The sequence below is a fragment of the Chionomys nivalis genome, chromosome 3 (genome assembly GCF_950005125.1).
Source record: "Chionomys nivalis chromosome 3, mChiNiv1.1, whole genome shotgun sequence".
Lineage (NCBI taxonomy): Eukaryota > Metazoa > Chordata > Mammalia > Rodentia > Cricetidae > Chionomys > Chionomys nivalis.
In genome coordinates, this window is record NC_080088.1 from 76707241 (window position 1) to 76730881 (window position 23641).

The window sequence follows — 23641 nt, forward strand, 5'->3', positions numbered from 1 at the left end:
CCTCTCTCCACCCCTTCAACCCTCTCCCAAGGTTCCCATGCTCCCAATTTACTCAGGAGATTGTCTTTTTCTACTTTCCATGTAGATTAGATTCATGTATGTCTCTCTTAGAGTGTGATGAGCTTTTAGCAAAAACCATCCCATACCTTGTGTTTCAGCTCATTTCAGAAAGTATTGTATTAATAACAATAACACCCTTAGTTTCCTTGTGATATGTTTTGGATAGTAGAAAATCTACATTGTTGAATTTTATATTTTAAGAAACAGGATATAGGGGGCTGGAGAGATGGCTCAGTGGTTAAGAGCACTGCTTGCTCTTTCAAAGGTCCTGAATTCAATTCCCAGCAACCACATGGTGGCTCACAACCATCTGTAAGGAGGTCTGGTGCCCTCTTCTGGCCTGCAGACATGCACACAGACAGAATATATATATATATATTTTTGGGTTTTCTTTTTTTTTTTTAATATTTATTTATTCATTATGTATACAGTATTCTGTCTGTGTTATGCCTGCAGGCCAGAAGAGGGCACCAGACCCCATTACAGATGGTTGTGAGCCACCATGTGGTTGCTGGGAATTGAACTCAGGACCTTTGGAAGAGCAGGCAATGCTCTTAACCTCTGAGCCATCTCTCCAGCCCCCTTTTTTGGTTTTTCGAAACAGGGTTTCTCTGTGGTTTTGGAGCCTGTCCTGGAACTAGCTCTTGTAGACCAGGCTGGTCTCGAACTCACAGAGATCCGCCTGCCTCTGCCTCCCGAGTGCTGGGATTAAAGGCGTGTGCCACCACCGCCCGGCTTCATAGACAGAATATTGTATACATAATAAATAAATTTAAAAAAAGAAACAGGATATAGTTAAGGAAAGAGAAGAAGTTAGTATACATGCTAAGTAGATAAAAAGCTTCCTGTAAGAAATAGAATTTTTTTTTTTTTTGGTAAGACAGTAGAATCTTCAGGTGAGGGTAACACTTGGGGGTAGGTCATATGCAAGCCTAGGCCTATTTGACTCTATAGGCATTGCTTCTTCCTATGAACACTGACAGTTTAGCAGCCAAATCAAAACATTACTTGCAAGTATGATTAAAAAAAGAAATTGATGCTGGAGCAGTTAACAGTGTTTACTGCCCTTGCAGAGATCCTGGGTTTGGGCTGGGAGATACTCAGCAGTTAAGAGCACTGACAAGTCTTCCAGAGGACCCAGATTTGATTCCTAGCACCCATGTGGCAGTTCACAATCAACTGTAGCTCTAGTTCCAGAGGATCTGAGTCTGCCATTGGTTTCTCTGAACATACGGTAAACATACTAATGTAGACTGACACATAAAAAAATCCTTTGAAGGAGAGCAGAGAAGGGTATATGGAAGGGAGAAATGTGATTAAATTATAATCTCAAATATAAAAGCAATTTAAATAAATCTTTATAAATTAGTATTGGAGTTAGTTTTAGTATAGAGATGCTCAGTGCTAAGAGGTGTTACTGCTAGTCAGGTTAAGAGGGCCTGACTTTGATTTCCAGCAGCTGTGTGAGATAGCTTACAACTAACTGCCTGCTGTGTGAGTTCCACCTCCAGGGGAGTGTTGATACCTCTGACTTCATGAATACTCACCTGCACACTCCTCCCCAACTCAGAATTAATACTGAAGAAAATGGTGGGGATTGGATACTCTCTTTTTTGGGGGGGCGGGGGGAGGTTCGAGACAGGGTTTCTCTGTAGCTTTGGAACCTGTCCTGGAACCAGGCTCTTGTAGACCAGGCTGGCCTCAACCTCGCAGAGATCTGCCTGCCTTTGCCTCCCGAGTGCTAGGATTAAAGGCATGCGCCACCGCTGCCCGGTCAGATGTTCTCATCTTATTGTCTGTAACAGTCTTCACAATTGGAGGACGTGCTACTGCCACAGAACGAGTGAGTGCTGAAATTTAGTATACAGGGCCTGGAGAGATGGTTCAGTAATTGAGAGCCCTGGCTGATTTTCCACAACCTGAATTAGTTTCTAAGCACCCACATGGTGGCTCATAACTGTCTGTAACTCCAGTTCCAGGGGAGTTTTTCTGACCTTTTTGGGCATCCGGTGTGACCATGCATACAGACACACACATATAGGCAAAAAATACATAAAGTAAAAAAAAAATTCGTCAGAGTATGTTGTGGAATATTAATTTAACTATGTAAAGGTGTGTTGCATTTGTTTACACTGCATTTGTTTAGCTATGTAAATATGTGTTGCATTTGTTTCACCTTGCCTGCCTAAGGTACCTGATTGGTCTAGTAAAAGGCTGAATGACAAATAGGCAGAGGGAGGATAGGTAGGTCTAGGTGGGCAGAGAGAAGTAGGAGAGAGAACAAGGGAGAGACCCAGAGCCAGTCAACACATGAAAGAGACAGGAAAAGTAGTTCATACAGAATGAAAGAAAGGTGAAAAGCCCCAAGGCAAAATGTAGAGAAACAGGTTAGATTATAAAAGTGGGACAAGCATAAGATAAGGCCAAACATTCATAACTAATAATAAGTCTCTGTGTCATAATTTGGGGGCTGGCAGTCCGAGAAAGCCTGCTACAAGATTTCTAGCTAGGTGGCTGGAGAGATGGCTCAGAGGAATAGAGCACTGGCTGCTCTTCCAGAGGTCTTGAGTTCAATTCCCAGCAACCACATGGTGGCTCACAGCCATCTGTAATAAGATCTGGTGTCCTCTTCTGGCCTGCAGGATACATGAAGGAAGAAACCTATATACATAATAAATAAAAATCTTTTTTTAAAAAAAAAAAAAGAAGCCGGGCGCTGGTGGCGCACGCTTTTAATCCCAGCACTCGGGAGGCAGAGGCAGGCGGATCTCTGGGAGTTCGAGGCCAGCCTGGTCTACAAGAGCTAGTTCCGGGACAGGCTCCAAAGCTACAGAGAAACCCTGTCTCGAAAAACAAAACAAAACAAAAAAAGAGTTCTAACCAGTTTGATGGCACAGAAAGTATTTATTGCTGAGCCTGATCTGAGTTTGGTCTCCAGAGTATGCGTGGTGAAGAGAGAAAATAAACTCCTTAAGGTCTTGTGATCTTTGTGTGTATACATACCTGTAAGTGAATAAAAATAATTGTATCACTATATTTTAAAGTCTTTAGTATAGGGCTAGGCATGTAGCTTGGTTGGTAGAGTACTTTTCTTTTATGCACAGAGCACTGGGTTTGATCCCCAGCACCATATAAAACTGGGTGTGCTGGTACACATCTGTAGTCATACATGGGCGGGGCAGGAGGATCAGAAATTCAAGATCCTCTTCAGGCTGCATAGTGAATTCACTCAGCCTGGAATACATGAGATCCTGTCTCACAAACAAAATCTTCGGAACAGCAGTGGAAAAAGAAATGAAAGTCATACTAATCCCCAACTCTCACCAGGGGTTCTCAGTGTAGCCCTGCTGCCCCGAACTCTCTTTGTAGACCATACTGGCCTTGATCTTGGAGATCTACCTGCTTCAGCCTTCTGAGTGCTGGGACTATATATAGGTGGACACCATTATGTGTCTAGCATAATAGTGTTTTTTAATTTTTACTTTTTGTTTTTGTTTGTTTTCCAGACAGGATTTCTCTGTGTAGCCCTGGCTGTCCTGGAACTAGCTTTGTAGACAAGGCTGGCCTTGAATTCACAAAGATCTGCTTGCCTCTGCCCCCTGAGTTCTGGGATTAAAGTCGTGCATCACCACCACCCGACTAATTTTTAAATTTGAATTGTATATGTGCATGATGTGGGTGTCATGGCATGTCAGAGGACAGCTTTCAGTGTTTGGTTTTCTCCTTTCATCATTTGGGCTCCAGGAATTGAACTAGGTCATCATCAGGCTTGTGCAGGTGCTGCACCTGCTGAGTCAATGAGGCGGCCCCATACTACTTTTTCTCTTTCCTTCCCCTTTCTCCTGCCCCTTCTTCCCTTTTCCCTCCTCCCCCGCTTCTTTTCCTTCCCAGGGGTTCCTGTGTGTTCCAGCTGGGGATACATAGCTTCCTAAGTGCTGGGATTAGTATTTATTAAATTAAAAGAATCAGAAAAATGACAGTTTCTCTGATCTCAGACTTATAGTCAAAGGTATTTTTTAATTTTCATTACTTCCATGTGGCTACTAGCTCAGTAAGTAAGTAGCACAGAACTCTAGTGCTACTTAGGATTCTCTAAGGAACAAAACAGGTAGAATGAAGTAATATCTGTGTATTAGTAAGATTTATTAGAGTGGCTTACAGGCTGTGGTTGGAGTAGTCTGATAACAACTGTCTCTTGACAGAAAGCCAAGGATCCTGTAGTTGTTCACTTCAGGAGACTGGGTGTTTGAGCAGTTCTGGTCTGGTGCTGATAGAGGTCCCCAAAGGTCCTGGAGAGCACCAGTTTTCAGTCTGTGTTGAACAACAGCCAAGGAGTGGGTCAGGATAGATGAACTTGCCTGTGAGAGTAAGGGCAGGCAGGCAGAGAGCACAAGTTTCATTCTTCTATGTTCTTTTATGTGGGCTGTCACCAGAAGTTGTGGCCCAGATTTGGGGTGGGTCTTCTGGCCTTCAAATGACCTGTTTTTATGGTGGATCTCCCACCTCAAGTGATCTAACCAAGAAAAATCCCTCACAGGTGTGTGCCCAGCTGCTTGGGTTTTAGTAAATTACAGATGTAGTCAAATTTGACAAACAAAATTAGCTATCACAGAAAATTTTGCTTTTTTTTAAAATTTAGGTTTAATTTTGGAATTCTTTTTTTCCCCCACCACTATACAAATGAGGAATTTTGGATTTCTTAAAGAGGATCTTGGTTACATATTATTCAAAAATCTCTGGCTCTTTATGGTTTCTTAGACCTGGCCTTGCCTGTAGATAGTACTGGGGAGGTTTTGAACACTGTATCTGTTTGCTTTTTCTGTCTTTATCTTTGCCCCCTTTTCTATGTATAGTCCAGCTAGCCTTGACCTCATGATGATGATCCTCCTGCTTCTACCTACTGAGTGCTGGTGTTGTAGGGATGCACTTAAACTACCAAAACCAATGTTTCATGATAGGACACAGTTTTCATACCCCCATCAAAACAACAACAAAACTTGGTGGGTTTTGTGTGTGAGTTCTGTCTCAAAACAAAACAAAACAAAAAAAAACCATAAGGTTGGCTGTGCAGGATAGTCTTTTATTTTCCCTAATCTTTTAAGGATTTGGGGAAATTGCTTCCTTTGAGAACCCAGATCCAGCTTTCCAATACTGCCAACTGTACTTGGCCTTGCAGTTGGCATGTGGCATTCAGTTTTCTGGTCCTACTTGAGAAATGGGCATTACCCCTTAAGTGGACTGTCTGTTGCTGTGATGAAGCGCCATGACTAAGGCAACTTATAAAAGGAAACATTATTTATTTATTCATTCATTTATTTATTTATTTTTGAGACAGGGTTTTTCAGTGTATCCCTGACTGTCCTGGAACTCACTGTGTAGATCAGGTTGGCCTCAAACTCAGAGACCCACCTGCCTTTGCCTTCTGATTGCTGGGATTAAAAGCATGCACCACCACCACCACCCTGCTAAAGGAAGCATTTAATTGAAGGCTTTCATCCAGTTTCAAAGGACTACTCTATTATCATGGTGGAGAGTATGGCAGCAGGCAGGCAGGCAGACATGGTGCTGGAGAAGTAGTTGAGAGCTCATTCACATCTGATCTTCAAGCTGCAAGCAAAGAGAGAGTGAGACTGGACCTGGTGTGGGCTTTTGAAACCTCAAAGCCCACCACCCCCAGTGACATACTTTCTCCGACAAGGCCACACTTCCTTTTTAAAAAATTAATCAAATCATTCATTCATTTTGGTTTCTCGAGACAGCGTTTCCCTGTGTAGCTTTGAAGCCTGTCCTAGAACTCGCTCTGTAGACCAGGTTGGCTTCGAATTTAGAGCAATCCACCTGCCTCTGCCTCCCATGTGCTGGGACTAAAGATGTGTGCTACCACTGCGTGACAAGGCCACACTTCCTAATCCTTCCCAAACAGTACCACAAACTAGGGCTAAGCATTCAAACCCCCATATGAGTGTATGGGGGTCATTCTCATTCAAACCACCACAGGCTATAATTTAGTGGTTGAGTGTTTGCTTGCCTAGCACGTTTGAGGCCCTGGAATTTCTTTGTGGTTTTTGTTTTTTGTTTTTTTTTGGTTGGTGTGTGTGTGTATTAAGAATAGAGTGTGTACTGCTACAGTTATTGAGGCCCTGGGTTTGATATCTAGCATCACCCAAAACAAAAACAAAACCCCCACAGAAACTGAGGAGTACCCTGTGTTTTTTCAGATTCCTTCTAAAGCTGGGAGCAGCTGGATTCAAAGAGGGACCTCTTTTGGGCTTTTCCCTGTGTGCTGCTTGCCCTCTTGCAGAAGGGACTAAGGAGTTGACTGGTTCTGCTTTCTTTTGGCTCATCTCTTGGCTGTCAGCATTGCACCATCAGCCCTGAGCAGCTGACCCCAGGTTGCTTTTGGCATTGAGCAGAACTGAAATAAATCTTTTGGGGAAGTGTATTCTGTAAGCGCATGCCATTCTTGCTTAGATCTTTCAGACTTTATTCTCTCTCTCTCTTTTTTTTTTTTTTTTTTTTTTTTTTTTGATTTTTCAAGACAGGGCTTCTCCGTAGCTTTTGGTTCCTGTCCTGGCACTAGCTCTTGTAGACCAGGCTGGACTCGAACTCACAGAGATCCGCCTGCCTCTGCCTCCCGAGTGCTGGGATTAAAGGCGTGCGCCACCACCACTTGGCCAGACTTTATTCTCAAAGAGCTGGACTGCTGCTGTATTCTTTTCACTTTAAAATTACGCTTTACTTACTATAATTTGTATGTGCCCGTGTGTGTGCACATGTGGGTACTCATGTCAAAGTGTGGACGTGGAGTTTAGAGGACAGTTAGCAGGAGTCTCTTTTCTGCTTTCACCCTGTGTATCTTGGGGATGGAATTCAGGCTGTCAGACCTCTATGGTAAGCACCTTTAACCTCTGAACTGTCTCATTAGCTTTTCTTAGTCAGTTCCTTTCCATTGTTATTAGTAATAAAGCCTTTGGACTTCAACCTCTGAGTTTACATGGGTTTCTTGAAATTCTTTACTAGGTTGTTGTTATCCAGACCATTCTTAGTTACAGTTGTGATTTTAGATATACCATCTTGAGAGTTTGTGTAATTTTCTCTCAGGTCTTTAGATAGAACCTCTGAATGAGCAGTTGGCTCTTCAGTTTGCTTTCCTCAGTGAAGGAGGAGGCAGCACTTGTCCTTAGAACCATCTTGGGCAATAATGGAATTCTAACATGCTAGCCATTCTTAGTGCTCATTGTTCTCAGCTAGGGCTGCAGAGGGTGTTAATCTCAATAGGACAGGGCCAGATGTCTGGCATCTGTTTTTTGTGTAGGACCCAGAATGCTGAGCTGCATGATTCTGTTTTGGATCCCATTGAGAACCGCTCTTCTAAAGGATACCCAGCATTCCCGGATGCCAGGGCTTATTTGTCTTGGCTCTCACTTCTGTCTTATAATGGGTTCTTTGGTTAGAACTGTTCGACAGGAAATTACCTTTCCTTCTTGGGTACCTTAACCTGACAGCAAAGAGAGTTTATCTGATCACTCTGTTTTGAACTTCCTGAGCCTCCAGCTCAGCACTCATTAGTGGCACCCTTCCTTCTGTGGCCGGAAGGCTTGGGGCTTTTTTTAATCTTTGTTCAGGTATCTGCTTGATAACTTGGCACTGAGGCACTTGCTGTCTTAGCACCTAGGAACAGAGCTTCATGGGTTTTCTTTTTTTTCTTTTCTTAGACAGAGTATTGTGTTCCCCAGGTTAGCCTTGAAACTCACTCTGTTCCCCAGGATGGGCCTTGAATTTACTTTTTGGAAAAAAAAAAATTGAGGGCTGGAGAGATGGTTAAGAGAACTGGCTGTTCTAGAGGACCTGAGTTCAATTCTCAGCACCCACATGGCAGCTCACAACTGTCTGTAACTCCAAGATCTGACACCCTCACACAGACATGCATGCACACCAATGCACTAAAAATAAATAAATTATAAAATTAATTGATGAATTTTGTGTGTATGGGTGTTTGATCTGTGTGTGTCTGTACACCCTCTGGGCCAGGAGAGGGTATTGAATGACCTGGGGTTGCAGTTAGAGGTGGTTGTGATCTACCCTGAGTGTGGGACTTGAACTCAGGGCTTTATAGGTGCTAGGCAAGCATTCTATGAATTGAACTACAGCCCAGAAAACTATGTGTAAATACTTAGTGATTTTTGTAGTGCTGGGATTGAATGCTGTAGGATCTTGTGCTGCCAGTTGGCCACTGCCCTGCTGCTAAGCTTATAGCCCAGTCTGCAGTCCTTAAACAAGGCTGGGGTTTTCTTTTTTTTTTTTTTTTTTTTTTTTTTTTTTCGGTTTTTCGAGACAGGGTTTCTCTGTGGTTTTGGAGCCTGTCCTGGAACTAGCTCTTGTAGACCAGGCTGGTCTCGAACTCACAGAGATCCGCCTGCCTCGGCCTCCCAAGTGCTGGGATTAAAGGCGTGCGCCACCACCGCCCGGCCAAGGTTGGGGTTTTCTGCCCTCTAAAAACTAAGTTCAGCTTGCCCCATCTTTGTAATTCTCATGAAATATGCCTTATGTCTATCAGCCATACTTCATATTGTTCGTATAGAGCACCGAAGCTGTCAAGTATGTTTGTACACAGGCCATTTAAAGTTGTTTTTTTTTTTTTTTTTTTTTTTTAATGAACATTCAATATTTCCTTCTTTCCTTCCTTGTTTGGTTTGTTTTTTGATTTTTTTGAAACAAGGTTTCTTTGAGTAGCCCTGACTGTCCTGTAACTTGCTCTGTAGACCAGGCTGGCCAAGAACTCAGAAACCCGCCAGCCTCTGCCTCTCAAGTTTTTTGGTTGTCTAGATTTCAAAGTTCTGTTTGGAATATTTTATCTCCTGCACCTGTCCTGCCCTCATGAAGTTGAAGAGTAGTGGTTAGTGACATATGAAACCTTCCCCTTCTTGAGTGTGTCCATATTTCATAGTTACTGAGGAGTTCTGAGTGGCAGCTGGAAGACCAAGATGGTAACTGGCAGGTTAGAGTATTCTCTCAGGTTCCATGATGTTTTCTTGTAGAGCAATCAGGCTATCTCACCATATTGTCCCCTGGTGTAGATTAGAGGCTTGCAATATTGCTAGACCTTCCTTAGAACTGAACTGGTTAAGCTTGGTAACACCCTTTCCCTTCTTGTGCCACTTAATAAAAATTCCCATATTCAAGCTCTAGCCACAGTTGCTGGACTAGAATTTCTGGAGTTGGTCCAGGTGCTTATAGTAGGCACCTGAGGTTGCAAAACAGGCAGCATTTCCCTACATTCTCCTGTGGGATACCCAATTCCATCCATTTCTTCTTTCTCAGCTCATCCTGAGTTAGGCCTCTCACATCTCTCCAACTCAGAACTGGTACACTGACTCTGCGTCACTGTGCTTTGAGAATTACTCCTTCCGTGATTTTCTAGCTCTACTAACTAGAAATAGTGTCTTCTAAACTATTGTGGCCTAGTGGGAATGTGTGATACAAAGGATCTTTTGGTCTTGGTGACATAGAAGCCAATAGGGTGGCCTTTGCCATTGTGAATCATGGCTGCTTAAGGAGGGAGCCTTTCCTGTATTAGAGGGCATGTGGGCTGGGAGAGAGGAGCTGTAGCCTGGTAGATGAGACAGGGTCAATGTTCAGGTTGTAGGTGAGAAGGCATCTTGGGTGGATGGGAGGCTATCATCTCATTGGTTGTGAGGTCTGATTGAGGTAGTAGTGGGGAGTGGCAGTCTAGGAACTTGGGGGAGGTGACCACATATATGTGGACATGAGTCATGGTATTTTCTGGGTGGCTTGGGTAAGATGCCTGCTGTATATTCATTGTTGTTGGTGAAGCAGTGGGAAATGTTAGGCTGATACACAGTGGAAAACCAAGTGACAGACAGCCTTAAAGACATCTTAAACAGAATTCTGAAATAATCTGTTATGGTGCTTGTGCTTTCTGAGTGAAGTGCTACATTATCTACTTATGAGAACTCCCATAGATTTAGTCTGTCATGATGTAGTTTCCCGCTCATTGTTTTTAGTTCAGGAACTTATTGCACCATTGATAGCTGAAGAAACTGAGCTTCAGTGCTGATTGGTTTCTTGTTCCCCTCCCCATCCCATACTGGTCAGTTGTACTCTTTGCCTGTGCCTGTCCTGGGGTGGAGTACTGAAATTGCTCTTAACATGTTAGGTAGGAAAGACTTGTGGGCACCCATTTGCCTTTGTTTGCCTTCGAGTTCCAGCCTTAGTCATCTTTAGAGTGTACATTGCTAGTGCTTGTTTGAAAAAAGTTAGGTCTGCAGACATCTCAGGGCCCTGTGTAGCTAGGGGATGGCTACTTCATTTGTTTATTTTCAGTTCTTCCATTTATTTTTCCTTTTTTTCCTGTTTTTCTTTGACTTTTTTTCTTTGTTTAATTTACTAACTGATTTATTATATGAGTGCTCTGTCTACATGTACACCTGCATGCCAAAAGGGGGCATAAAATCTCACTATGGATGGTTGTGAGCCAGCATGTGGTTGCTGGGAATTAAATTTAGGACCTCTGGAAGAACAGCCAGTGCTCTTAACTGCTGAGCCATCTCTCCACTCCTTTTATTTTCCTCCCTCCCTCTGTGTCCCCCTCCCTTCCTTTTTGATACAGAGTCTCACTTTGTAGCCCTAACTGGCCTTGAACCCACACCAGTCCATCTGTATTAATCTCCCAAATGCTGGGATTACAGGTGTGAACTACCTGGCTCTGCTGAGGGTATTTAAACAGGCAGCATGACCAGCCCAAAGAGGAGGTGGTATATCTGTAGCAACATGGTACCTCTCATTGTATTCAGTGGGTTGCTTGAGACTGGGGCTTGGCTTGGTCTGGGGCAAGGGTCTGTAGAGGCAATGGCATTACAGATGGGACTACCCTGGCTCCATGCCTCCTTAACCTGATAAATTGTATTCTGGTGATGATGTATTAGTGATGTTGTCACCTGTTTTAATTTGAGGGAGTCAGGAGGGATCTTAATATGTGGTGCTTTCCTGATTTGACACCCCTTTATGCTTTGTTAATCAACAGGAGCTTGAAGAGATCCGCAAATGTGGAATGAAAAACTTCCGTAACATCCAGGTTGATGAAGCTAATTTATTGACTTGGCAAGGGCTTATTGTTCCTGTGAGTATTGAACACTTCCACTTCTTATTAGATTATTCTTTCAGGTGGTGTGCTCCTACTGCTGGTTCTGTGTTCCTCAGTATGTTCATAGTCTGGGCAGCCCACAGATGGGCAGAAGTGGGCAGTGGCTACAGGGTGACAAGTAGGGTAGGTTATGGCCTTGGGCTCTTGAATGGAATCTTAGCTTTGCACTGGTGTTTTAAACCTGTAGCTGTCCAAACCTTCCAGATGTGTAGTTCTTGACAAAGGAACAGGAGCATGCATCTGTGCTCCCGTTGTTGCCTACCTGCCCTGGTTTTAAATGATTCTCACTGTTTATCAGGTTGAGACCCCTCTGTTGGTTTTGGAGGAGAGCTGGCTTCCCATATAGCCCTTTGCTGGCTTTCTCCATTGATTTTTTTGCATCTGTGACTAACCTGTGCTTTATTCTTGGTACATTCCAGTAGGTGCCTCTGTTTGTCTTGAATCAGTGTTCACGATTGCCTGTGTGTTCTCACTTGCATTGTGCTTTCCAGAACCTTTTCTCTAGCATCTACCCCAGATAGCCCTACATCCTTCAAGGACGCCTTCCCAGAGGCTCGGTTCCTTCTTGGGGCTTTGCTCTGCTTCTGTCTTGTTTCCTTATCTTAATTCCCTATCCCTTCCTGACACTTGACCTGTGCTTTACTTCAGCACACATTTCTCCCACTCACCTGAAGTGCTCACACCAAGCATATGGGGCCCTCTCAGTTTACATATATCCCATGCTTGCCTCTGAAGCTTTGTTCCTTTGGCAGGGTCCTAACCCCTGAGCTTGTAGTCAGTTTCTCTACTTTGCTGATTTGCTGCTGCTTTCTCCACACTCTACAGCTTGAATTTTGTTAGTATAGCTTTCTTTTCCTTTGGTTCATCCCTGGGGACCCTTCTAGTATATATGAAAGAGTTCTACCCTTCTCCTCCCCTGCCTTCTCTCCCAGAGCTGCACTATTTGTCCATCGTACAGCCCTACTTGGACGTTGGTAACTTCTAGTCACCTTAGCCTACAACTTTGATCTACATTGATATGCTCTCTTTCCTTCTGTCTGCCACATTCACTATCTTCTTTCCCTTCTGCTTTGCCCATTTGAGCCTCAGGTTCTTTCCCTGTACCTGACACTCCTTCCATTGTTACTACTTACAGTGTTTCTTGTGGAGAGACTGTCTGCTTTACCAAAGAAGAATATAGAGTATACTCACTGCAGATGCATTCTTCTTGATTCTGCTTATTAGATTAGGCAGCAAACACTGGCTTAGAAGTTTTAAATCTGGGAATTTATAGTCAAATTTGGAAATATAGTCTCTGGATTTTTTTAGTAAGGTGAGTAGACTCGACAAACAGGGAGGATGGCTGCAAGCTTTTTAGCTACTAAGGTCTGGCCTGTGTCTACAGTTCTTGCCTGTCATTGTGACCTATCGGGTAAGTAGGACTGCTAGAACCATCTGATCCGTCTGTCCCTGTCCCTCTTCTCTTCTCTTCTCTTCTCTTCTCTTCTCTTCTCTTCTCTTCTCTTCTCTTCTCTTCTCTTCTCTTCTCTTCTCTTCTTCTCTCTCTCTCTCTTTTCTTAATGGGGGGAGGATTCAAGATGAGGTTTTTCTGTATAGCTTTGGCTGTCCTGGGACTCACTCTGTAGACCAGGCTTGCTTCAAACGCAGAGATTCACCTGCCTCTGCTTTCCAAGTCCTGGGATTAAAGGCAGGACAGATAATGGCTGGGTGGACCACCACATTAGGCTTTATTATGTTTTTAAACATAAATTTAAATAATGTGTTTGGTTTTATTTTATTTTGTTTTAGACAGGGTTTCTCCATGTAACCCTGTTTGTCATGGAACTCTCTCTGTAGACCAGGTTAGCCTTGAACTCACAGAGATCCACCTGCCTCTACCTCCTGAGTGGTGGAATTAAAGGCGTGCACCACCACCACCACCTGGTTTGGGAATTTAGGGATTCTTGAAGGGGTGCCATGTAATAAGAGTAGGAGCTAGATAGTGGTCCATGATTTAAGTCCCAGTCAAAGGGAGACAGAGCTAAGAGTTAGAAGCCAGCTGGCTATAGTAAGATCTTGCTCCACACCAAAACAAACAAACAAACAACAACAAAACAGGTAGGAAGACTGTTAAAGATAATTTGTTAAGATAATTTGTTCTTGTATAGTGAAAGGATTTTTCTTGGATTTAACTGCTATAAAATAAATGGCTTTGTGGCTTGTAGATTAATACTAAGAAATGAAGAATCTGAGATGTTTACCCTTTCCCAAACTGATGGGGAAGCCTGTCATTTTATTTGGATGCTCATCACACATGAGACCTCAGACAAACACAGATTCCCATGGTACAGCAGGCATTTGAACATTAGTGCATTTGCTCAATCACCTTTGAACCCAAGTTCCCTAGAATACACAAACATGGATGCTTGCAAGTATTGCAGGTCACATTAAAGGAGAAGAACTTGGGTAGTTTAGGGGTTTTAGGCTGGTTATTCATCTATTGGTCAGACTTCCAAATGTAGATGATGACAACATTTGCTTGTGAGACTTGCTCTAAAACTGATGAATTGAGATGGGACAGAAAAATCACTGGAATTTCAGTGATGTGATAGAGAAATGTTTTTTTTTCTTCTTTTTCTTAGCTATTCTGTTTGTAAATAAATATTTATAAAATAAGTAGTTTTTGTTGTTGTTAAATGGTTTTATATGCTTTGAGATCTGATCTCATTATGTAGCTTAAGCTGGACTTGAATTCTCTGATCCCCTTCCTCAGCTTCCTGAGATTATAGTGTTTTAGAATTATATGCATGCATACTGTCTTAGTCAGTCAGCGTTCTATTGCTGTGAAGAGACACCATGACCACGGCAACTCTTATAAAGGAAAACATTTAGTTGGGGCTTGTAGGGAGTCTTTCTCTGTTCTGCCAGCCAGCTCCCAAATAAGGACATTGAGACTGCTTTTTAATTATGAAAGCTTGGCCTATAGCTTAGACTAGTTTTCTTTTTTTTTCTTTTTTTTTTTCTTCAGAGTGAGGTTGGATATTTATTTAGTGGTTATGGAAGGGAAGGGAGAAGGGGAGAAGAACAGAGAGGCAGAGAGGAGAGACTGAAGCTGCCTCTCTAAGAGGGAGCAGGAAAGGAGAGAGAACTCAGACTGGAAGCTGAAGATCAATTGCCTCAGCGGATGGGGGAGGGAGTGACCATGGCTTGTCTCTTAAAGAGACAGAACAGATCATTACATTCCCATCTCTTTTTTATAATAAAAAAGCGGGAGGTTAGGCACCACAGGTTGGGGTGGCAGTACGGAAGGGAGGGGAGAAGAACAGAGAGGAGAGAGACCGAATTTGCCTCTCCGAGAGGGAGCTAGAAAAGCTTAGACTGGTGCTTAAGTAGTTCTTTTGGTTTTTGGTTTTTCGAGACAGGGTTTCTCTGTGGTTTTGGAGCCTGTCCTGGAACTAGCTCTTGTAGACCAGGCTGGTCTCGAACTCACAGAGATCCGCCTGCCTCTGCCTCCCAAGTGCTGGGATTAAAGGAGTGCGCCACCACTGCCCGGCTTAAGTAGTTTTTTTTTTTTTTTAAATATTTATTTATTATGCATACAATATTTTGTCTGTGTGTATGTCTGCAGGCCAGAAGAGGGGACCAGACCTCATTACAGATAGATGGTTGTGAGCCACCATGTGGTTGCCAGGAATTGAACTCAGGACCTTTGGAAGAGCAGGCAATGCTCTTAACCACTGAGCCATCTCTCCAGCCCTTAAGTAGTTCTTATAACTTAAATTAACCCATTTCTAGTAATCTGTGTGCTGCTATGTAGCTTGTAGATATTACCTCTACTCCTGCATGTGTTGCTTGTTCTCTGTCTCCTGGCATCTCTCCTCTTTCCTCTCAGCATCCTCTCTGTTCAGAAATCTTGCCCTGCTATTGTCATTCAGCTTTTAATTAAACCACTCAGAGTAACACATCTTCCACAGTTTACAGAAAAATTATTCCACAACATTTCCCCATTTTTGTCTAAATAGAAAGGAAAGGTTTTAACTCTTAACACAGTAAAACTATATACAATAAGAATAATTATCAGGCAAGAATTATATTCAGAATGTCCAGTCCATTTGTATTTTGGCATATTTAGAGAAAATATTTTATCTATACCATTTTTATCATAACTTGTATTACCATCTTAAAAGTATTTTGTAGACCTCAATTTTTTTTTGGTGGGTTTTTTTGTTTGTTTCTTTTTTGAGACAGGGTTTCTCTGTAGCTTTGGAGCCTGTCCTGGAACTAGCTCTGTAGACCAGGCTGGCCTTGAACCTGCTGGGATTAAAGGCGTGCGCCACCACCGCCTAGCCCTCAAAATATTTTTTAAAGAAACAATTTTAAGTTTTATTGTCTTTCAACCTTATAAACTTTCATCTCTTATGTAAATTTATGAATTTGGTAACAAGGCAAACTGTAAAACTCTGACTGCTTAGTCTTTAATCTCCATCAGAGACCTAAGAAGGATAAAATATTACTTGAGAAACAGGAAGTGCAGAGAAAGCAAATTTTAAAACTTAAGAGATATCTGGCCAGTTGTGGCACGCGCCTTTAAATCTCAGCACTTGGGAGACATAGGCAGGCAGATCTCTGTGAGTTCGAGGCCAGTCTGGTCTACAAGAGCTAGTTCCAAGACTGACTCCATAGCTATTGAGAAACCCTGACTTAAAAAACAGAGATCGGGTGGGGAGGAGAGATTTTCTTTTTATGGCTGCCTTGAAAGTCACCCCAAGGTTCCTCGCAACATTGGGGCATCCATTTTCAACCTATAGGCCGAAGATATCTGACAAACTTTCCTATAAAGCAAGAATTTTTAAAAATATTTATTTATTTATTTATTATACACTTTCCAGGATACAGTGCCAGATCTCATTACAGATGGTTGTGAGCCACCATGTGGTTGCTGGGAATTGAACTCAGGACCTCTGGAAGAGCAGCCAGTGCTCTTAACCTCTGAGCCATCTCTCCACCCCTAAAGCAAGAATTTTAAAGGACTGTCCTACCTTGTCTTGGTAAAGTTCAACAATCGCTTTCTTTTGTATCCTGCTTGCCCATTGTGGACAGCATACTGTCAGCAGTTGAGACAAGGGTAGTTTCTTTGCCCAGTGGTTCACTTTTACCACATAGACAGCAAACTCCATATGGAAGTTTGTCAGTGCACAACATCCCTTCCTTTTTTAAAAGTATATTGGTGCTGTCAGGAGCAGACATGTCTCCTTGTCATGAAAAGCCTTTTGTTATTAAAACATTTTAAGTGCCATATTCTGTAGGTCTTTGAAGTGTTTGAAGATCACCTATCTATCTAAAGTATATCTTTTTTTTAAAGATTTATTTATTATGTGTACAGTATTCTCAGTATTCTGTCTGTATGTGTGCCTGCATGCCAAAAGAGGGCACCAGATCTCATTACAGATGGTTGTGAGCCACCATGTGGTTGCTGGGAATTGAACTCAGGAACTTTGGAAGAGCAGGCAGTGCTTTTAACCACTGAGCCATCTCTCCAACTGCCTAAAGTATATCTTTGTGTGACCTTGAAAGCATACTTAGCATGACTATAAGTTTGATTGTTGTAAATCACTAGTGATCTGTATTTATTATCCTAAATAGTTTTCTAGGACTAAGACTTTACATTTTGAAATGAACTGCATAGGCACAATATCTTAAACAAGAATAGAAACATGTATACAGTATAACAAAAAAACTTAAATTTTTTTCAATATACAAAAATCCATACCAGTGTAAACTATTTGAGACTAGTGGTTGTTCAAAAGTAGACTCAACAATCCACTTATTTATCCAATTATTTCTATACTATATTCCCCCCCTTTTTGCCTTCAGAATGAGATCGCTCAATCTAATCTCCTTTGTTCAGTTTTTGTTTTCTGACTATGACCAGTAACAATTTGTAACCAACCCCCTTAAGCCATGGCAAACATCCATAACCCACAGAATGACCAAAAACCTCCCACTTCATCTCTTGGGAATGTGGATGTTTTGTTCTTTGAACTGCTTCTTGTTGCCTGAGGGCTTTGGCAGCTTTGGGGGATCCTGAGAAAATTAAGATAATGGTCAAGTCCTGGCTAGAATTGTCTGTGAGGCCCTACCATCTCAGCCAGCAGCCTTGAAGCTGTTCTAGATGCAGAATTCTGAGGAAACTGCAACAGAATCACTCTGAGAAAATGGATCACCTGGGCCACCTGTTTTCACTGGTGTCTGATCCTCTTGCTCTGAAAACATAGACTTTCAAAGATAACATATCTTCATTAACACAAGTTTGGACTATGTGTTGTACACAAACCAGCTAAAGATGATATGATTTTTTGTTTTATGTTTGAGCAGATAAAATATGCATCGCCTGTCTTGTAGTTTTTTTTTTTTTTTTTTTTTTTTTTTTTTGGTTTTTCGAGACAGGGTTTCTCTGTGGCTTTGGAGCCTGTCCTGGAACTAGCTCTGTAGACCGGGCTGGTCTCTAACTCACAGAGATCCGCCTGCCTCTGCCTCCCAAGTGCTGGGATTAAAGGCGTGTGCCACCATCGCCCGGCGTCTTGTAGTTTTGTAGGTTTATATCTGTACCCAGGGTTTTCAGTAGTCTCCCCCAATCACATTTGATCTCTATCAACCTTGAAGGGATCCACAGTCTTTTGTTTCCTGTGGAAGCAAAAGCACAACCTCTTCCCCAACATGACATTTTTTTACTTCCATTCTGAAATTAAAACATTTTTAGAATATATAGGTTAGCTTAATTTAGTAGTCTGTATAATGTAATGTTTCTCAGAAGCTATTGTCTGCTCATCAGTAATCAAAAAAGTACAATACCATACAGTATCCAGATTTCCTGTGTATTTACATCTCTATGTGGCTTATTCTTTTTTATTATTTATGAACGATTTACTTTTTCCTATGACTGCCTCTACCCATTTTCTTTGCTGTCTTAAGCCTGTGCACATTTATAAATACACTGTAACCTGTTTATAGAGTATTTTTCCTGTCTGAATCTGTCTTTATGAAGCACTTGCAGTGTTCTTGGATTGTGTGAGACAAATCTTAAACTGCTATTCCAGCTACTGTTGTGTTTCAGCATAGCACACGCACTGGCGACTGACTCCAGCCTACAGGTAGTCTCTGTACACTGTGCACGCCCTAGAGACCTTGTTCAATAGGAAGCTATGCTGGTAGCACATTTGACTCCATGGTTTGAACCTTTTTTTTTCCCTTCAATTTTCTTAGGCTTTAAGTGGATATAGGTTTATAAGTTTTATGGCCATAAGTTGGGTGACATATGTAGATGAATTTTGATTTTTGAGTTGCCAGCTCACAAAAAATGACATGGAGACTTATTACTGATTATGAAAGCTCGACCTATAGCTTAGACTTGTTCCTAGCTAGTTCTTTTTATTGTTGTTGTTGTTGTTTTTGTATGTGTGTGTTTTTTTTTTTTTTTTTTTTTTAATTTTTGAGACAGGTTTCTCTGTAGCTTTGGCTGTTGTGAAACTCACTCCGTAGACCAGACTGGCCTCAAATTCATAGAGAACCACCTTCTTCTGCATCCTGAGTGCTGGGACACATATAGCTTATAAAAAACATGAGGATACAAATAAGGAGATATTTTAAGCAAAGCATGGATGTACTCAGGGGTATGAAGATTTCTGATTGCAGAATAAAGACATAACCGACAGAGAATGAAGTTTGACCTCAACAGATGAGACTGTTTTGTTTGTGTGTCCGTCTGTACCCCCCAACAGCAAGGACAGATATTTTCCATCTGGAAAGGGGGAGGGAGGGTGATACTTGGAGTTTATGTAGGCCCTTGGGGATGAAGACACTGATGCAGCTGAAGGGACTACTTCCAAGCCTTTGGTCCCCCTTCTTGGGACTATTTGCTCTATTGAGACAGACTATCTGGGAGAGATAGACATTTCTTTTCTTTGGCTCAGTGATAGTGATAGTTTGAGCAAGGGCAGCTGTAACCTCATAGGAATTCTGTCTTTATAGCCAAGGCTGTAAAGGAGCACAGAGAGCCCATGCCTTCCTTGAGCATACTCTATACTTCTCCCAGGAGCCTCTATATGTTCAGATGTCCGGAAACTTGTGTCCCTGGTTTTGAAGTTTTATGGCTGTTTCATGCCTAGGAATGGATGGATAGGAACCCAGAAAGTCTCATCTGTTCAGATGCTTCATCCCTTTTTTTCTTTTGTTTGTTTGTTTGTTTGTTTGTTTTTTGAGAGACAAGGTTTCTCTGTGTAACCCTGGCTGACCTGGAACTCACTCTGTAGACCAGACTGGCCTTGAACTAACAGATCTGCCTGCCTCTGCCTCCTGAGTGCTGGCATTAAAGGCGTGCATCACGACTGCCCAGCTGTTTCTTTCTCTGTAGTATTTCTTTTTTTAGGGTTTGGGGCAAGAGGATCTTTCCTCTTTCCCTTCCCTTCTCTTTAGATAGGGACTCACTGTGTAGCTCTGGATGGCCTGGAACTCTCTATGTATTCCATCTTAGCCTCAGCCACACGGATGTCCATGAGCTTCTTCCTTCCTGGTGCTGGGATTATGGATGTGTACCACCACTGCTGGCCCATGTAGGATCTTATAACCTACTACCACACACAAAATAGATGATGTATTTATTGGCAATTCTGAGGGAAGATTAAGAGTTTCTTTGTAAGATGGGCTGTGATAGCGCACACGCCTTTAATTCCAGTACTCAGGAGGCGGAGGCAGCTCGATCTGTGTGAGTTCAAGGCTAGCTTGGTCTACAGAGTGAGTTCCGGGACAGGCTCCAGAGCTCCAAAGTTGGGATGACCAATTCTGAATTGAATGACACCATCATGAGCCATATGGGATGAAAGGAGAAAGCTGAGTGCCAGCATTCTCTCCATACCTGCTTCCTGACTGCTGTAATGTGAGTTGTTCTGCCATTTCTATCCTGTTAGGGTAGACTGATCTCCCTGATACTGAGCCAAAATAGATCCTCTCTCAAGTTGTGTCTCACTTTGTTGCAGGGATGAGAATTGTAATTATTCCTGCAACTTTACCCAGAAGACAAACACTTTGAATTTTATGCACTTTCACCAAAAATAACTTGGTAAAGCTGGATGTAGTGTCAACTCCCGTGATCTCAGTAGTAGACCAGTGTGGGCTGCCAGTCTGTGATTTGTACACACCAGAGCCAATGCTTTGCCGACACAACTGTCTTTGGGTCTATTGTTGTGAAGAGACACCATGACTATAGCAATTAATAAAGGAAAATATTTAGTTGGGGTGATTTACAGTTCAGAGGTTTAGTTTATTATTGCCATGGCAGGAAGTATGGCAGGCATTACATGGCAGAAATGGTGCTGGAGAAGTGGCTGGGTTGGTAGGCAGCCTGAAGAAAGAGAGAGACACTGGGCCTAGCTTGAGCATTTGTAACCCCAACCCCACCTCCAGTGACACACTTCCTTTTGCAAGGCCACACCTCCTAATAGTGCCGCTCCCTCATGACTTAGCATTCAAATCAATGAGTTTATGGGGCCCATCTCTTTTCAAACCACCACAACAAGGAAAGAGCCTTATAGTAGTTAGGTGAGTGTGGCCATGAGCCCTTGATGAGGATAGCCTCTGCTCTTGTAGCAAGAGAGTCCCTTTGTGCCAGGCGCAAGAACTTCACAAATCCAGTTTCTCATTGTCAGTACCGGCTCTTGCTACTCCCATTTGCCACGATTGAGCATGTTCTTAGACTTGTCTCTGGCTGGGAAGTAATAGGCCGTGTTTAGATCTACTGGGACCACTCTCAACTCTCCAGCTTCTTGCACAGAGAGTGATGAACAGCAAGAAGCAGAAAGCTGATCAGTCCTAGATGATGAGTAAAGACATTTATTTAGCAGCTCTTATCAGCCAGCAGTCTACAGGAGCAAGCAGCATAGACAGTGTTTTTAGTTAGTTGCACCTTTATCCCATCCTCTACCTCTCTACTTTGATTCAAAATCAAAAGTGGCGAGACAAAGAGTTTAGTTGTCCTGATGAGTGAAACAGTTCAGAGTATAGACAGGACAAGCTTTTGGAGTGATCTAGAAAACTATTCCTTAAAGAAAGAATTGGGGGGGGGGGGGCTGGAGAGATGGTTCAGAGGTTAAGAGCATTGTCTGCTCTTCCAAAGGTCTTGCTGTAGAATTTTTTCTTAGGCTCAGGGTGTGAGGAGGTAGGATGGAGTATGGGAGCTACCATAGTGCTGCTGTGCATCTCACAAACCAGGGAGCCCAAACATAAGAAGAGTAGTACAGTGTAGAGGGATTCTTCAGTTCTGGAGGTGAGTAGAGTAGAGGTCCCAAAGGGTTCATTCTTGGGGTCTGGAGGTATGGTACTGACTCATGTCCATCAAACAATAATAAGCTCATGAGCAGAATGCTGGTCTCACCTTGGAAGACCAAGCTTTCTAGAAGTCAGAGTGTAGACTCTTCTCTGACCTGCTACCACTTAGTGTGTTCTGCTCTGGGTTATTTAGCTCTGGTGGCTCTTTATATCTTCAAAAACAAAAGCACTTATCTGTGAAGACTCTTGGAATTCTGCATTGAGAAAAAAAGGACCATTAAGGAGGACAAGCCGGGCGGTGGTGGCGCACACCTTTAATCCCAGCACTCGGGAGGCAGAGGCAGGCGGATCTCTGTGAGTTCAAGACCAGCCTGGTCTACAAGAGCTAGTTCCAGGACAGGCTCCAAAGCTACAGAGAAACCCTGTCTCGAAAAACCAAAAAAAAAAAAAAAAAAAAAAAAAAGAAGAAGAAGAAGAGGAGGACACATTGGAAACCAGAGAAACAGAGTGATGCTGTTGGAAATAAAGACTTTGCCCCAAATCTTGGCCTGGAGGAGGGGAAAGCAGGTGTATGAGAATATTTCTCCTCTATACAGGAATAGCCATGTCAACACAAGAGCTCTTGCCAGTCTCTGAAAAATAAGGTGAACACACAAAACTGTGGCACCACTTGTGAATATTCTGGATCCTTTCATAGTTTCTCTTCCAGTCTGCAAATAATAATAGGCCCAGAAGTAAGAGAAGTTTGACTGGTGACCCTGAAGGTAGTTTAGTGGGGGAAGGGTTAGAGGCATTTACTGTCAAGCCTGATATCTGAGTTCAGTCCCTGGTGTAAGGAGATGATGGGATGAAGGATGGGACTGCCATGGTGCTCCTGGACACCTCACAAACTAGAGAGCCCAAATATAAGAAAAATAGTACAGTACAGTGTGGAGGGGATCTTCAGTTCTGGAGGTGAGTAGGGTGGAGGAAAGGCCAAAGGGCTGTCACATGGTAGAAGGAGAAGATTGACTTGGATAAGTGCTCCGCTGATCTCCGTGTGCATACATACAGTGGCGCACGTGCATGTGCGCGCGCATGCACACATACACACATACACATAGCCTGGGCTGTGGTGGCTTTAATACTAGTTCTCAAGAACCAGAGGCAGGCAGATCTCTGTGAGTTCGAGCCCAGCTTGGTTTCCAGAGAGTTCCAGTACAGCTAGGAGTACACAGAGAAAATCTGTCTCAGGGAAGTTACTACCTTCGGGATGGACGTGGGGAGAGGGAGCTAATGTAAAATATGAATAACAGCAAAATCTTAACTCACAAATGAAGGTGTACAGGCAAAGCATGGTGATGTGTATTTGTAGTTCTAGGTCCTTGAAAGGTTGGGGCTAGAGGAGCTCTTGAGCCCAATATTTTAGGGATATCCTGGGGTCTGGGTGAGACCCTTCTATACTTTTAGAAGTAGGGCACAGTAAAATGGAGGTGGCAGCAACTAAGCTTAGATGCGGTGGCATATGCCTGTAATCTCAGGGCTCAGGGGAAAGAGTCAAGAAGACTGCAAGTTCAAAGCTAACTTCAGCTACATAGAGGGGACGGGGCAAAGAAAGAGGACTGGCAGGTGAGATGGTTCATTCTGTGAGAGTGCTCATTGCCAATTCCCTGGAACCCGCAGGTGAAGGAAGACCTCCACTTGTACATGCATGTGTGCCCACACATACACTCACATAATGGTGTTTTTTTTTTTAAGAAATTCAAAGAGAGAAATAGATGGCAAACTTAATGTTTGTCATTAAATAAAACAACAATAAAGTGCCACTCCACATCTCTTAGTGTGACAATAAAAAATATTGACAACTTTAAATGCAGATAGCACTGAAGCAACAGAAATGCTCATTCATTGTGGAGGAATGCAAATGGAACTTAGGTTGGGCAGTGTTGCGGTTTGAATTTGAAGTACTCTCTACAGGGCCTGGAAAGATGGCTTAGTGCCCACATCCAGTAGCTCACAACAACCTATGTAACTCTGGCTCAAGGATCTGGTGCCCTCTTTGGCTTCTCTGGCTACCCACACATATGTGTGCATATATGCACACACAAGAAAAACCTTTAAAATTGCCCTCCACAATTT

At 42.8% G+C, this 23641-nt stretch overlaps 1 protein-coding gene across 1 annotated transcript in view; it reads left to right on the top strand.

The window, feature by feature from the left end:
• Ube2l3 (ubiquitin conjugating enzyme E2 L3) overlaps window positions 1-23641 on the top strand; it is a 50815-nt gene that overhangs the window by 16963 nt on the left and 10211 nt on the right. Inside the window, exon 2 of the mRNA XM_057765427.1 lies at window positions 11105-11200. Within this exon, the coding sequence (XP_057621410.1) occupies window positions 11105-11200 (96 nt within the window). The remainder of the gene's footprint in view (window positions 1-11104; window positions 11201-23641) is intronic.